Source organism: Littorina saxatilis, linkage group LG4 (genome assembly GCF_037325665.1).
Source record: "Littorina saxatilis isolate snail1 linkage group LG4, US_GU_Lsax_2.0, whole genome shotgun sequence".
Lineage (NCBI taxonomy): Eukaryota > Metazoa > Mollusca > Gastropoda > Littorinimorpha > Littorinidae > Littorina > Littorina saxatilis.
Genome location: NC_090248.1, coordinates 19151519 through 19167005, shown reverse-complemented (window position 1 = coordinate 19167005; position 15487 = coordinate 19151519). Strand labels below are relative to the sequence as shown.

The window sequence follows — 15487 nt, the reverse complement described above, 5'->3', positions numbered from 1 at the left end:
GTCGCACACTTATTTCCCTGTCAAGTAGGTTTAATTTGTACACATTAGAAAAAATAAGTTTAAAAAAAAAGTGATTGCCTACCTTCCTACCCTATTTGTTTTGGCTATGTTACCTTAACCACACTTTTTTTTTTTGGCCTAAGCTAAAATCCTTTCTCTTGCAACTAAATGTGGTTGACGTGGGAAGATCAAAAGAAACATTCAACTAAAACTAAAATGTTATCAAGCATTAGTTGTTACACGCTCGAAACGCTCAAATCGGCTAAGCACAAAAAGAATATTGCTGTTGAGTCTTTGATGTTAAAAAGAAAAAAATCCTCGTTGAACCGATTATCTCTTTTCTATACAGTTTTGTCTTTTGTCTTCACCGACAAGTCTCCTCATGCCATCTTTTTTGTCATGTGACACTCGAAAAACCGAACGTCTGGCATTCAAAACACCCCAAATACACAAACACAAACTCAAAACACAATGCCGCGGGGCGGTGGTGTTACAGGGAACTAAAAGACGTTCATTTGAATGAAGAAGACATCGATATTTAGATCTCCAATTAAAGCGATTTTGTCCCCGCAGACCCTGGACAATCTTTGTATTCCACCCGTGTGCCATCCGACCCTCGGAACATCCGACACCTCGCACGGTAAAGATCCAACCCAAACACACACAAATAACTCAAAATGGATTGCCCCGGTGAGCTGTTAAGGTACTTCAATAACAAATATCTCTACCTGCTTTTTTTGTTATGCCCTTTGTCCCAACTCTATACAAAGCCATGCTGGTGCTTTTTCGAGCGCAAAGAAGCTTCGCATGAACTACTGTTTTTGAATAGTATTCATCAGCTAGCATTGATCTCATATAAGGTTTGGAATGGAATGTGCTCTCATAATTCATACTATCTTGTCAAGCTTTAAGTCCAGCAATGATGGATTTTACATTGACAGTTGAATAATAAACACGCGAAGGTATTTAAAACCGCGTCTTACGTCACACTACACGTAACAAAAAAACTAGAAGAACATCGTTAAATGGCCCCCTGTACCAACATACAATGTTTGTCAACTGTCATTCAGTTTAAAAGTACGTTTATTCCGACGGATACGTCAATAAACGGATGGGTGGACAGAAAGATGGACGGGTGAACAGATGAACGGACAAACAGACTGTGTGACATTCTTTCTACCCCTATCTCGTAGTTTCTATCTGTCTCTGTCTGTCTCTCTTCTGTCTCTCTCTTTCTCTCTTTCTCTGTCTCTCTCCCTTTCCCTCTATCTCTCTCTGTCTTCCTCTCTCTCTTTATATCTCTCACACTCTCTCTACACCCCCTACTAACCCCCCCCCCCCCTATCCCCCCCCCCCCCCAAATCTCGCGCTCACGACACCTAACACATGTGATCATCTTGTAAATCATAACAAACGCCTAACAACGGTCATAACGTGCAATCGGGAAATGCTAGCGTTTATATACAACCTACATTTGTTACCTGACACTGGCACACCTCAATGCCTTCAAATACAGACTCCAGATACAATACCATGGAACTGCACTGAGGCGTTATAATATCTATTTGTACCGCCTAGATCCCTTTACATACATACCGATATCGATTATATAGATTACATGCAGACCTCTTTGTGCAGTTATTCCAAGCCCTGATTTTGATAACTCAACATTGTGATCGCAATATTACCTATCGAATCTGACACGGGAGATCACTTTATAAAAACAACCATCTCAATAACACGACCGCCTGTCAGTCTTAACTTTTCTTTGCTGATTTACACCTCGCAATCATCCACAGGTGTTCATTATGGATCAATAGAGTATGTACGGTTATCGGGTCCCTGCTGTGATATAATGGCCAAGAACATTTCACGCACTTTAATTAGCATCGATGTGTTGTTTATGTAGGTATGGATCCGCGCTGATCTGTTTCGGTATAATTTTGACAAGTATCATGTTTGAACTGATGTGACTACGCCAACGCATTTTAACTTTAAATATATGTGTATGAGTAACAGACACACAGAAACAAACCCAGGAACAAACCAAGAAAAACACACACACACACACACACACACACACACACACACACACACACACACACACACACACTGACACACACACAGACAGAGACAAACATACATACACTCGCGTGCGCGCGCAAACACACACACAGCCACACACACGCACAAACACACACACACACGCATGCTCGCACGCACGCACCCACGCACACACACACACACACACACACACACTAACACACACACACACACACACACACACACACACCTAGCACTTAAACCTTCAGCAACGGTAAACTAGCAGACACAAGCTTATTGAATTACTCTTGTGACCCATCCATTTCTCCATGGTGATAAATTAGGAGCTTAATCAAACAGGCGCATGGCAAACACAGAGCCTTACATTCTTGCAAGCAATGTAATAACATGTATCTTCGTACGGCCGTATTCTGTGGCAACGCAAACAGTTGTGGTTGTGTGTGTTTTTTTGTGTGTTTTTTTCTAAACTCGCACACACGAAAATCGGTACACAAACAGCTCGAACAGAAACTGCCCTACAGCCATGAGCTTCACAACGAAAGAAAACATTGATCTCTTATGGTGGAGGTTAAGTCAACTTATACCTACGAAACTGAGTCACAGTTTTCAATTGCTTCGTGCGTCTTTGTTTCTTGACTAGTACTCTTGATTGTGGTACTGTTGTGTTCCTAAGACTCTTCACTTGCCTTTGATATAATGCTCATTGTGAATAACTGGATCAAACACGGTAGTCGCTAATGCATGAAGTAATTACGGCCGCCATTTGCATTTCACACTCAGTTTCCAAAATGTCTACTTCCTCTTGCAGATAATAAAAACCAAACATACGTAGACGGGTGCATAAGGATGTAGACCAACTGTAGCGGCGTTACCCTCCTCACTGCCAGGTTCCAATTAGTCGCTGTATGTACCTGAATCGGAAAAAATATTACTTTATTCATTAGCGATTATCATGTGTTTAATCCAGTTATACACAGTGAGCCTTATATCAAAGGCAATTGCAGAGTCTTAGAAACACAACGGTACCAAAATCAAGAGTACTGTTCAAGAAACAAAGAGGCACGAAGCAATTGAAAACTGTGACTTTCGCTGGTATTAGTTTACTTAACCTTCCCCTTAACTCTGTCACATGCAGGGAAAAGTCGACAGTAAAACTCCATGAATAAAACCTGCACCACAGCCATTAGTTTTAGAGGGAAAAAAACCAAGAGCATTATAGTGATTACATTTTATTAATATTTATTGTATAAAATGAATATCTGAAGGCGTTATTCACATTCATAAGACCACGCTTAAAAGTATATTACTTGCTGTCCTTCATTAGATAACAACAACTTTTCTTAGAATCGCAGATTCCCGAAGAAACTCTTGTTTAAACTTTAATTTTTTAAGCAAGTAAAAAATTCACTTGTTTCTGGTTCTTTAAAACTTAGGCCTGTGTTTCTACGGTATGCATGAAAGAGTTGAAGGGGGAGAGGGGGGTGGGTGTGAGGAGGAGATGATGCTCTTCAGACACTGGAGTCACGCCTTTTCCTGTTAGGACAGATTTAAAACAGGAACACGCTCACGGATCAAGAGTGAGGAAAGTAACCCCGACACACCCAAGCAAGTGCCAAACAACCACTTAGTTTCATTTTTTCCTCACGAAATCGTAAAATAAAATATTTCCTAGAAGATGGAGGTACTTGAGACGTCAAAGTCGCGTCTTACGATCAAGTGAAGATCAAATGCAGTAAAATATAATTCAACTTGTGAAAGATGAGAAAATAAAATGATTGACAACTTTGCCAATCAGTTGTATGAGTTTACTATAACATGTATTTTAAATATACCGCATAATGAGAGCGTATGTGTTAAATTTAAATGCCAATCAGGAGTGCTTGGAGACGAATTTCAACATATATTCTTGTGTCTTTTTTTGTGAAAATATAAAGAAGAGGTTAGTTCTTGTATATTTAAGGACGAATCTTAACGCATTGAAATTAAAATAATTATTTGAATTAACTAAGAAGTGAGGGTTGTTGAACGTGTATTTTAGTAAAGCATATTGCGATCGAAATGTGATTAACGGTATACACTTTGTGACACGTAAGTCAATTAACCACTGATTTAAATTGAGTTATTTATGTTCAAAAATTGTGAAGAGCTGTGCTTTGTTATTATTTTTTGTTTTGTTTGTTGTTGTAATTTACCTATTTCATGTAACCCTAGCGTTTCTTGAAATAAATGTTGCATTGTCTTGCCTTGCCTTGTAATTAAGGGGCTGAATGTGCATGTGCATTAGCATTAACTTAAACGTGAAAAAAAACATTTTAATTAAACTGGATCGATATATAAATGTTATGTGTATTTTTCACCCAAATAATTATGACTTTAAACTTAACTCGACCGTCATTGACTTGTAGAGCAATGACTGTCTGAATCTGTCTTCATGTCATACTTATATATATATATAATTTCCCATCCGAATGAGAAATAAAGACACCTGCTATATCATACCTGGGATTGTTACTGTTATGAGAGAGCCCGGTAAAACGCTATATACATCAATCGCTCGTTTATGTCCCGCGGGTCTCAGTCGTTGTCAATAATTAACATGGTCTATCGCTTACTTGCAACATGGCTCATGCCGACACACACCTGAGGCATTTCTGTCTCTGTCTGTCTCTGTCTGTCTGTGTGTCTGTGTGTCTTTCTTGTCTGTCTCTGTCTGTCTGTCTGTCTGTCTGTCTGTCTGTCTGTCTCTCTCTCTCTCTCTCTCTCTCTCTCTCTCTCTCTCTCTCTCTCTCTCTCCCTCTCTCTCTCTCTCTCTCTCTCTCTCTCTCTCTCTCTCTCTCTCTCTCTCTCTCTCTCTCTCTCTCAACACTAACATCAGAAAAGGGAGAGAGGGAGGAGAGAGAGCGGCAGAGAGACACAAAGAGACAGAGACAGAGAGACAAAGAGGGATGAAAACACACACACACACACACACACACACACACACACACACACACACACACGCACACACACACACACATGCGTGCTAAAACAGAGCTGTCCTTTCTAAATCCAATAAAACAATTCTCAAAGTGAAGAAACTGTACTTCCGTTCATACTGCATCCCAAGCGTGAGACGGAGTGATATATATATCAGTGGTTCGAGCGCGTGCCTCTCACGTGCGCGAGCCGGATTCGACCCCCACACAGGACAGGGATGAAAACCGTGGTTTTTTTCCCTAATGGGCACGGTCCTCGTAAATTTAGCCCAAGTGTCGTTGAAGTGCTGCTTCCCTACAACTGTAACAATCTTTAACTACATTTTGAACGTAGTTTCGCCCAAACTTGAAAGTTAAAGGCAACAATCAGGCTTCATACATTTTTAGCATATGAGAAAAGCATCAGCTAAGACGAGATCTTAACTCCCTTCACTTAGGTTTTTTTCCCCTTTTCTATGGGATGAATAATGAGAACAAAATAAAAGTTGCTAACAATATTTACAAGAACATAGATGAAGTGTTCTCCACATCGGAATTAGATTTTCCATTCAGATTACAAGGTCAATCCGTGGAAAAAGGCTAGTGGCTCAAACAAACAAATCATTACACTCAGTACAGTAAAGCATACATAATAACCGTTCAAACAAGGACACCTTTACAATTCAAAATGCGAATCTTTTATCTTCAGTAAAGAACTATACTGGATTTTCCCCTCAGGCTCAACAAACACTCAGCCTCTTCAAACATGTATTTAAACATGGACAGGCTACACAATAAGAAAATAATTGATCACAGAAGTTTTCTATCTGTTTATTGAAATTAAAGGTTCTGAAAAACGACTGCCAACATGGATGAAACTTTTTGGATTATCGTTCTTCATCAAGCAAATAAACAAACCACTATTGTTTTCTTCCAGATGTTATATTCAGGCAAACTGTCTACATTTTGTCATGAAATGAAAGCACAGATATCAAGGGCATGGTACATAACGATAGTTACAAAACAATGTTCAACGCAAAGAAATATATAACTGCCGTACAACAAGTTTATCACATGGGTTTTCGAAATTACTGCAACCAAAACGAAGAAGCTTGGAAAAGTATTCCACTCAGTATGTTCTCCAAACTCGGAAAAAATCTATGCTGCTTTCAAGCAAACGTCAAACCAACCTTATTTAAAGGGTTGGGGTTGATTACAAACAAGTTCTGGAAAAGCGTTTTAGAATGTTGGCTTGACAACCATGAAAAGATATTACCATGCGTGCAAAAAATGACCCAGCTGGAGAATTTATGCCTATGGAATAACTCTCTAATTGCTTATCGTGGCAAGACAATGTTTCTACGTGATTGGGTTACATCTGATATATGCTATGTGAAGGATTTATACGAGAATAATATGTTTTTACCATTTCACAGGATTTGTGAAAGAGTTGGGCATAAACCAACAAGACTATTTGAATATGGGGCAATTCGCACAGCAATAGCATCCCTTTTTTTTGAAGATGAATGATAATGGAATACAAGCTATGAAGGTAATGGATTATCAAAAAATAAGTACATTTAAACCCAGGCAGTTTCGTAAATTAATGGTAGACGCTTATCAAACTGAGACTATTGCAGTCAGTTTCTGGAAAAGAAAGATGGGAATTGAAATAAACAAGGACATTTGGCAGATAGCAAGCAACGCATCAAAAGAAGTAAGATTAAGACTGCTACACTGGAAAATAACTCATAACATTTATCCAACGAACATTATATTGTATAAAATGGGCATTGCTGAGAGTATTAGTTGTACACATTGTACAGAAGAGACAGATTATATCGAACATTTCTTTTATTATTGTAGAAAAATAAGCAAAGTGTGGAATCTTGTTGAAGAAGCCTTCTTCACCGCTTGTTCAAAAAGAATTCATGTTGATGTGCGGGATGCCCTATTTGGCCTAGTTAAAAGGAATTCTATTTCATCTGCTGAAGCAAACTATGTCAATTTGCTGATCTTGATTGCAAAAATGTGCATAGGTATTTATAGATACGGTACCCCTTTAGAGATCGGATGTATTTTTGAGAAAGAGTTAAGATTAAGAAAAATAATTGACTTGTGACTCGCATATATGTTGCTATCTGTGAAATTGAAATAAAAAAACGTTAGGTAACAAAAGGAGAAATGATGACGGAAGAAAATATAGGACAAAATGTAAAAAAAAAATAGGTGGAGAGAGAGAAGATAGAACGAGAGGAGACAGTGAAAGAGAGAGAAAGAGAGAGAGAGAGAGAGAGAGAGAGAGAGAGAGAGAGAGAGAGATTGGCAGATTATGGGAGAGAGGGGGAGAGAGAGACCGACAGAGTATGGGGGAGAGGAGAGAGAGAGGGAGAGAGAGAGAGAGAGAGAGAGAGAGAGAGAGAGAGACGAAGCAAAAAAAAGAAGAACAAAGAAGAAGACGGAAAAATCCGAAGAACAAAATTCAGAAAAAAACAGACAAGTCGCGATCGAAGAGAAAGAAAGTGGATGCAGAGAAAGACGGACTAGGGAGTGAGTGAGAGAGAGTGAGAGAGAGAGAGAGAGAGAGAGAGATGTTGTGTGGACAAGTGTGAGAAAGAGAGAGAGAGAGAGAGAGAGAGAGAGAGAGAGAGAGAGAGAGAGAGAGAGAGAGAGAGGGTAAATGTAAATAAAAAAAATTAAAAAAATTGTCCATGATCTGTTTACTGTCCATTGAGTGTGAAGCTGAGAGAAAGAGTGAGACTGAAGGAAAACAATAATAACTTAATAAGAATTAAAATGATAATAAAAAATAATAAAAAAAATTTTAAAAAAAATTCCGATATAAAAAAAAAACGCACGCACATGTGTGATTAACAATGTCTGATCTCCTAAAAAAAAAAAAAAAAAAAAAAGAAAAAAAGTTTATCACATGGCACTCATTTTGGAATAAGTGTTTCATTATCAAATCATCAGTTTAATACAAACATGTTTACTAACTTCATATAATTATGTTAGGGAATTAAATTCCTTTGGTGAAATGAGGTAAACAGTTGCCAGGACCACACACAACTTATATAGCATTCTTCGTTGTTACAAAGCCATCGGTACATAAAATCTCGCTTTGTTTTATCTAATGCGAGAATTATGATGTAGGTCACAGTCATGGCAAACCACACGCTCCACATCCGCTGGTGACCTTCACTCCTAATCACAGCCACGGCTTAATGTTCATCGATCACTACATGGACGAGGGATGATTGGGAAGCGCGACGTCAGAACGGCACAAATTGTTCAATCGGGGTCAATATCGCTGCAAGTGTAGCACTCTTTGTGTGACGTATATATGTATATATGGCGTCGTGTGTTTTTATGTGCATGTGGGATTGAGTCTGTGTATACACACCGACAGATAGAATGTGGTTTTATTGTATTGACAAAACTTATTCATCAAGGAAAGAGTCAAAAATGGTTCGATCTGATACACTATCGCTTCATATAGCCCCCTTTATGTGACAGCTATTACGAGGGGTGTTTCGTTGTGCATGCGCGATTGAGTCAGCCTACGAACCGACAGTGAAGATGTGGGTTTTTTCATTTAGTCAAGTTTTGTATTGTATTGACAAACCTATTCATGAAAGAAAGTGTTAAAAACTTCGAAGATTATTCGATCGGAAACAAAATCGCTTCATATAACACTCTTTGTGTGTCAGATATAGCGATGTGTGTTTCGGTATGGAAGCGCGATTGAGTCTGTAGGTCTCTACACACCGATAGAAACAAAATGTGGTTTTATTCTACTGACAAACCTGTTCATCAAAGAAAGTGTCAAAAGCGTTTAAAAAAAATGTCCATTGGATACAATATCGCTCCTTATAGCAATCCGTATGTAAAAGATATAGTGATGTGTGTTTCGGTATGCATGCGTGATTGAGTCTGTCTAAACACCGACAGAAAAGAATGTGGCTTTATTGTATTGACAAACTTGTCATCAAAGAAAATGTCAAAAGCGTTAAAAAAGTTATTACATTGGATACAATATCGCTCCGTATAGCAATCCTTATGTGAAAGATATAGTGATGCGTGTTTCGCTCTGCATGCGTGATCGAGTCTGTCTACACACCGACAGTGAAGTTGTGGTTTTAATGTATTGACAAACCTATTCATTAGAGAAAGTGTCAAAAGCGTTACAAAAATTCCATACATTGCATACAATATCGCTAGTTATAACAATCCTTATGTGAAAGATGTGTTTTAGTGTGCATGCACGATTGAGTCTGTCTACACACCAACAGAAAAAAAGTATTGTATTGACAAACCTATTCAGCCTAGAAAGAGATCGTTCAAAAGCGAGTGGAGCATATTCGTCAAAGGCCTGGTCTACTTCAAAGCTGGTGCGCACGAAGAGTTAGTGTTATAGTACGTATATTTCTGCAGCAAAGGTCGATGGCAGGAAACTACGAACATAAAATCGTAATGCAGTGTTTCGATTTTGCCCAGTCGGTAATGGCCAAGACCCACAAAAGAAACGACCACTCCAGTAAGAATTCTGGTCTTTGAAGGGGTGGGTTTCAACTACTATAGCTACTCGCACTTGTAAGCAAGCTTGGGCAATAGTGGATAGAATACTGGTACTGCCATAATGGTTGCGAACTGAGATTTGGACAGGAACAACAGACAGACAATAGGAGCATGCTGCGACTTAGTTTGCGCAGCGTTTCTCGACAGCTCCAAAAATGCTCTCTGTGCCTCATGCTTTTATTGTGTCCAATGAGATTTAAAACGGACAACTGACAAACAATAGTGACCGATATATAATGCGGGTTGTGTGTAACGTTTTTAACCTCTTTTTAGAGGACTCTTCAGTGAGCAACGGGCAAACTCTTCTTCATATAAATAAACAAACAAACAAACAAACAAACAAACAAACAAACAAAAACAAGGAAAACAGAACGTCGTTGTGGTGTGATGACAACATTGCGTCCATTCGACCTTTGGCTTTTCCCCTTCCTATGTACACAAGTAGTATAAAAGCACACGCATATACAGCAATAAACTACTCGAAAAATAGACACTATTCTTTTGAAGTTCCACGTTTCTGTTGCAAGCCTTATTAAAACTCGGACTTCGTAGAGCTAGTTATTAAGCTTCCATTGAAAAGCGTAGGTCGTGTAAGACCAAACTCACCGGTACATAATGTATTGATTCTTTTGAAACACAGTAGAGCGAGCACATCCGTGAGGGAAATGTAACGAAAACTGCCATCCCTGAATAAGAGGTCTTTGGCCGTTAACCACAAAGAGTTCTAGCTCTGGTGACCGTTCCAGAACATCGGTTCAACGATTCTATCGGAATACAACTGTCCCGTCACAAAGCAGAGAAACATAACTGTACGTGATAATTTCGGTTTTTAATCAGGGGCTAGTTTTGCCAAACCAGCTTATAAAGAAATCAGCACAAACCGAAAAAGACCTTCTGTCATGCAAAATGCAACAGGTTCTGATAAGATCGATAGGTCGAGGGATTTGGTGGAGTTTATTCTTCATGCTAAGTGAGAAGCTAAGGCTTATTGGAGGTCATGCAGCTTAGCACTGCTCTGTGAGTTTATTGTGGAAGGCTTACCGGCAATTTGTTACGACGTAGGATGCAGTGTGCAGTGGCTGTACTAAAGCCAACAACGAACAAGTCGCGTAAGGCGAAAATACAATATTTCGTCAAGTAGCTGTCGAACTCACAGAATGAAACTGAACGCAATGCCATTTTGTCAGCAAGACCGTATACTCGTAGCATCGTCAGTCCACCGCTCATGGCAAAGGCAGTGAAATTGACAAGAAGAGCGGGGTAGTAGTTGCGCTAAGAAGGATAGCACGCTTTTCTGTACCTCTCTTTGTTTTAACTTTCTGAGTGTGTTTTTAATCCAAACACATCATATCTATATGTTTTTGGAATCAGGAACCGACAAGGAATAAGATGAAAGTGTTTTTAAATTGATTTCGACAATTTAATTTTGATAATAATTTTTATATATTTAATTTTCAGAGCTTGTTTTTAATCCGAATATAACATATTTATATGTTTTTGGAATCAGCAAATGATGGAGAATAAGATAAACGTAAATTTGGATCGTTTTATTTTTTTATTTTTTTATTTTTAATTTTCAGATTTTTAATGACCAAAGTCATTAATTAATTTTTAAGCCACCAAGCTGAAATGCAATACCGAAGTCCGGGCTTCGTCGAAGATTACTTGACCAAAATTTCAACCAATTTGGTTGAAAAATGAGGGCGTGACAGTGCCGCCTCAACTTTCACGAAAAGCCGGATATGACGTCATCAAAGACATTTATCAAAAAAATGAAAAAAACGTTCGGGGATTTCATACCCAGGAACTCTCATGTCAAATTTCATAAAGATCGGTCCAGTAGTTTAGTCTGAATCGCTCTACACACACACACACACACACACAGACACACACACACACACACACACACACACACACACACACACACACACGCACATACACCACGACCCTCGTTTCGATTCCCCCTCGATGTTAAAATATTTAGTCAAAACTTGACTAAATATAAAAATAGGGACCCGATTTCTTTCGCTGCTTATGATGCCAAAGTCACCGAAAAAAACGTCATCATGAAAACACTTTTGCTCCTGCTTTATCCCCTGGAAGAGTTTTTAGAACTAACACGTCACGCTATACTTTCTTTGCTTTGTCGTGAAAGATTGCACGAGGCTTTAAAAGAGATCGAGGTTCCAAAAGAAGCGTTTTCAATTTTTACGCTTCGACTCCGGGACGTTTTGAGTAAAATACACGTAGGTACACTATGTAGGATAAACAGAATACTCCATGGCTTGCTATGTCATACCAGATTTACACTCGTTGCTTTTTTAAATATTAAAAAGCTCGCTTTCGCTCGCAGTTCAATTTTTTAAAAAGCAACTCGTGTAAATCTGTTAAGCCATGTAGTATTCTCTATGTCTCGCATGATCTGAAATACTCAGATCAAAGCGGACAAAGAAGGGCACAGATTGAATTCTCTCCGCCGAGGTTGGCGCTAAGTTGGACAGACTGAGGTATTAACATAAGGTAATAACAAATTCACGTTTGAATAAGAAATGATGCGATCTGAACTATCCAAAGTGGCTGTTGAATGGGCTCACGTTCATTTCGCCCAGCATTTTGGATGTGACGTTTGAATTAGAGGTGATACTGGCTGGTCGCATGCTGTTTGACGTTCCTAATTGATTGTTTTATTGACATACTCTCTGTGGAGCCTATTTTGAAAATTCGAAGAAGGAAAGCTGTAGAAAGCTTGACCTTCGCCTCACGGAAAGTCTAGCTGATATTTTGTTTGCTCTCAACGGATGTGGTGCTAATCGCATGGCCATTCCGGTTGTAGGGACGCTCACAAAACAACCAAACTGACCAGTCGAGTAGGACGCAGGCCATACTCTCAACACAGCGCATTTTGAACAGTCGAAGATCACATGTGTCACAAAGAAAGACAGAAAAACAGTGACCTACCAATCGACAAAAGTGTATCAGACATCACATACTCAAAATAGAAGCTGTCCTGGGTGAATCGTGTGTTCCGCTTATTTAAAATCGGACTGATTTTTGCGTCGTACGCTCGCCTTAAAGCCCAGTATATTCTCAACAGAAGCGTTGCAGAGAGGTTGATTCGTAGAGGTGAAAAATCAGACCGATCTACGAACCAAATCAGGCGTGACAGACGTCAGATTATGTTTACAACAACGGTGTCGGGTGGTTTGAATGTTTCCTTTTGGTGTGGTGCAAATTGACAGACGGATTTTTAAATCGATTAAGGCGCAGTAGAGATCAAAATTACATTCCCTAAACAGTGACGGTGCTGAGAAAATGCACGCACGCGTGTCTGGCATTGCGTGAAATCTCTGACTGATCTCAGGTTGGACGAAAGTGTGGCAGAGATATAGTGCATTTTTCGTTGAAGGTTTGCTTAAGTATAAGGAGAGTTCGCTTGCCAAAAAAATTGGACTGATCTACGAATGGACGAAAGTGAAGCACAGAGCACACTTTCTCAGCAGAAGTGATACCGTGCAATGGTATACTTATGTGTGGTGTTTAAATGCAGGACCGTTATTGGAACTGACAATACTGTAGTAAAGTCAGTACACTCTCTTTAGACAGTGGTGATGAGAAGTATAAGAGGCCCGGCATTAGTGTGTTTAGCTCTTTAGGCAGTGGTGATGAGAAGTGTAAGAGGCCCGGCATTAGTGTGTTTAGCTCTTTAGGCAGTGGTGATGAGAAGTGTAAGAGGCCCGGCATTAGTGTGTTTAGCTCTTTAGGCAGTGGTGATGAGAAGTAAAAGAGGCCCGGCATTAGTGTGTTTAGCTCTTTAGACAGTGGTGATGAGAAGTGTAAGAGGCCCGGCATTAGTGTGTTTAGCTCTTTAGACAGTGGTGATGAGAAGTAAAAGAGGCCCGGCATTAGTGTGTTTAGCTCTTTAGACAGTGGTGATGAGAAGTGTAAGAGGCCCGGCATTAGTGTGTTTAGCTCTTTAGGCAGTGGTGATGAGAAGTAAAAGAGGCCCGGCATTAGTGTGTTTAGCTCTTTAGACAGTGGTGATGAGAAGTATAAGAGCCCCGGCATTAGTGTGTTTAGCTCTTTAGACAGTGGTGATGAGAAGTATAAGAGGCCCGGCATTAGTGTATTTAGCTCTCTAGACAGTGGTGATGAGAAGTATAAGAGGCCCGGCATTAGTGTGTTTAGCAGAGCGGACTTATATTCAACTTGTCCTGTAGTAGAGATCGCATTGTCTCGCCAACGCTCTGCCGATTGGTCGCCTAATGTTTCGCGTGTTGTGATATTTCAGACTTGTTTAAATCGACAAAAGTGTTGTTGAAAAAACATTTTATCGATAGAGGTATTGTTGAGAAGGAGGAGGTTATTTCGTAAAGTAATAGGACTGATCTGCGAATTGTCCGACGTGGAGTAGAGATCACATTTCGTGCTACTGACTGGTCGCTTGCTAATTGCTGCTAAACTTGGAAATATTAGACTGGTTTTTAAATCAGCAAAAGTGTAGCTGAGATTTCGATAGAGGTGGCGTTGCACGTTGTGAAGTGCTGTAGGAGGTTTTTCCGTTCAGGAAAAATAACACACTGATTTACGACTTGTCCGATTTTTATTGAACGTCATATCCTGTGAACAGAGGCTGGCTGGTCGATTGCTGATTGGTGCTGAGTGACATTCCAAACCGATATTAAGACTGACCCAGACGTGGCGAACACCACACCTCTCAATACAGGTGGTGCTGACAAGTCGAGGAGTATTTCGCTGGGGGAAAAAAGAAAAAGAAAAAAAACACAGACTGATCAGCAAATCACGAAAATGTACTTGAGTTCACATCCTTCCAATAGATGGAAGTGACTGTATGGTCGGTTCTCGTCCGCCTATAGTGTGAAGTTCCTACCTAATTTTCGTATCGACTGAAGTATAGTAGAGATCGCATATTCCAGACTGAGTCAGTGCTGGGAAGTCTCAGGCCGTTTTGCTCAGGAATACATCAATCTGATCTAAAGCGGAGTTCTTGGGGGAATCATCTGGGAATCCGCGATAGTGAATGAGTCACCAGAAACTTTAAACTTTCAACTTTCTAGGCTGAGCATATGCAGGATGCTTTGCACTAGCCGCTGATCTTCTACAAAAGATTAAAACTAACACTCAGACTATGAATATACGATTGTGTTTCAAACATTCGAAAACTCAAATGACTGTGCTGAAAGGGTTACTCAAACTGAACTGTATACAAAAGTCTAGCAAAGATTTGCACAAACTAGCAGACGGGTCTCTGGATCGAAGATAACAATGCATGAGACATTCAAAGCTCTCAACTGAGCGTACTGAAATAGTGCAGGTTGTTTTGCTCAGAGGGAAAGAATCAAACTTATTTACGAATTGACGAAAGTGTGGTAGAAGCTTCATACTTCCAGCAAAGCTGGTGTTTTGTTGAGTGGTCGCCGTCTTGTTTAACCTGTGTGCTCTACAAAGATGTGCTGGATACACCTGCTTGTTCTGCTTGCACCGGCAATGTAAGTGATTATTAATTGTCTTCGTCACTGTTATCATTGTCTGCTTTCTTTATTTTTCTTCTTTAAAGATTCATAAAATGTGTAGTTATGCTCCGATAATGACCATTCAGGGAGAAAGAAGAACAAGACGCGTAAGGCGAAATTACTACATTTAGTAATTCTGTGGAACTCACAGAATGAAACTGAACGCATTGCATTTTGCCACAATGACCGTAGTCCGCCGCTCGTGCAAAAGGCAGTGAAATTGACGAGCCTGTTTAGCGCGGTAATGGTTGCGCTGTTCTGCATAGCACGCTTTTCTGTACCTCTCTTCGTTTGAATTTTCTGAGCCTGTTTTTAATCCAAACATATCATATCTATATGTTTTTGGAATCAGGAACCGAC

At 39.7% G+C, this 15487-nt stretch overlaps 1 protein-coding gene across 1 annotated transcript in view; it reads left to right on the top strand.

The window, feature by feature from the left end:
• Positions 1 to 12829: 12829 nt before the first annotated feature.
• Positions 12830 to 15487, top strand: part of LOC138964172 (glycine receptor subunit alpha-2-like) — a 32933-nt gene continuing 30275 nt past the window's right edge. Inside the window, exon 1 of the mRNA XM_070336060.1 lies at positions 12830 to 15103. Coding sequence (XP_070192161.1) covers positions 15063 to 15103 — 41 coding nt within the window. The 5' untranslated portion in view covers positions 12830 to 15062. The remainder of the gene's footprint in view (positions 15104 to 15487) is intronic.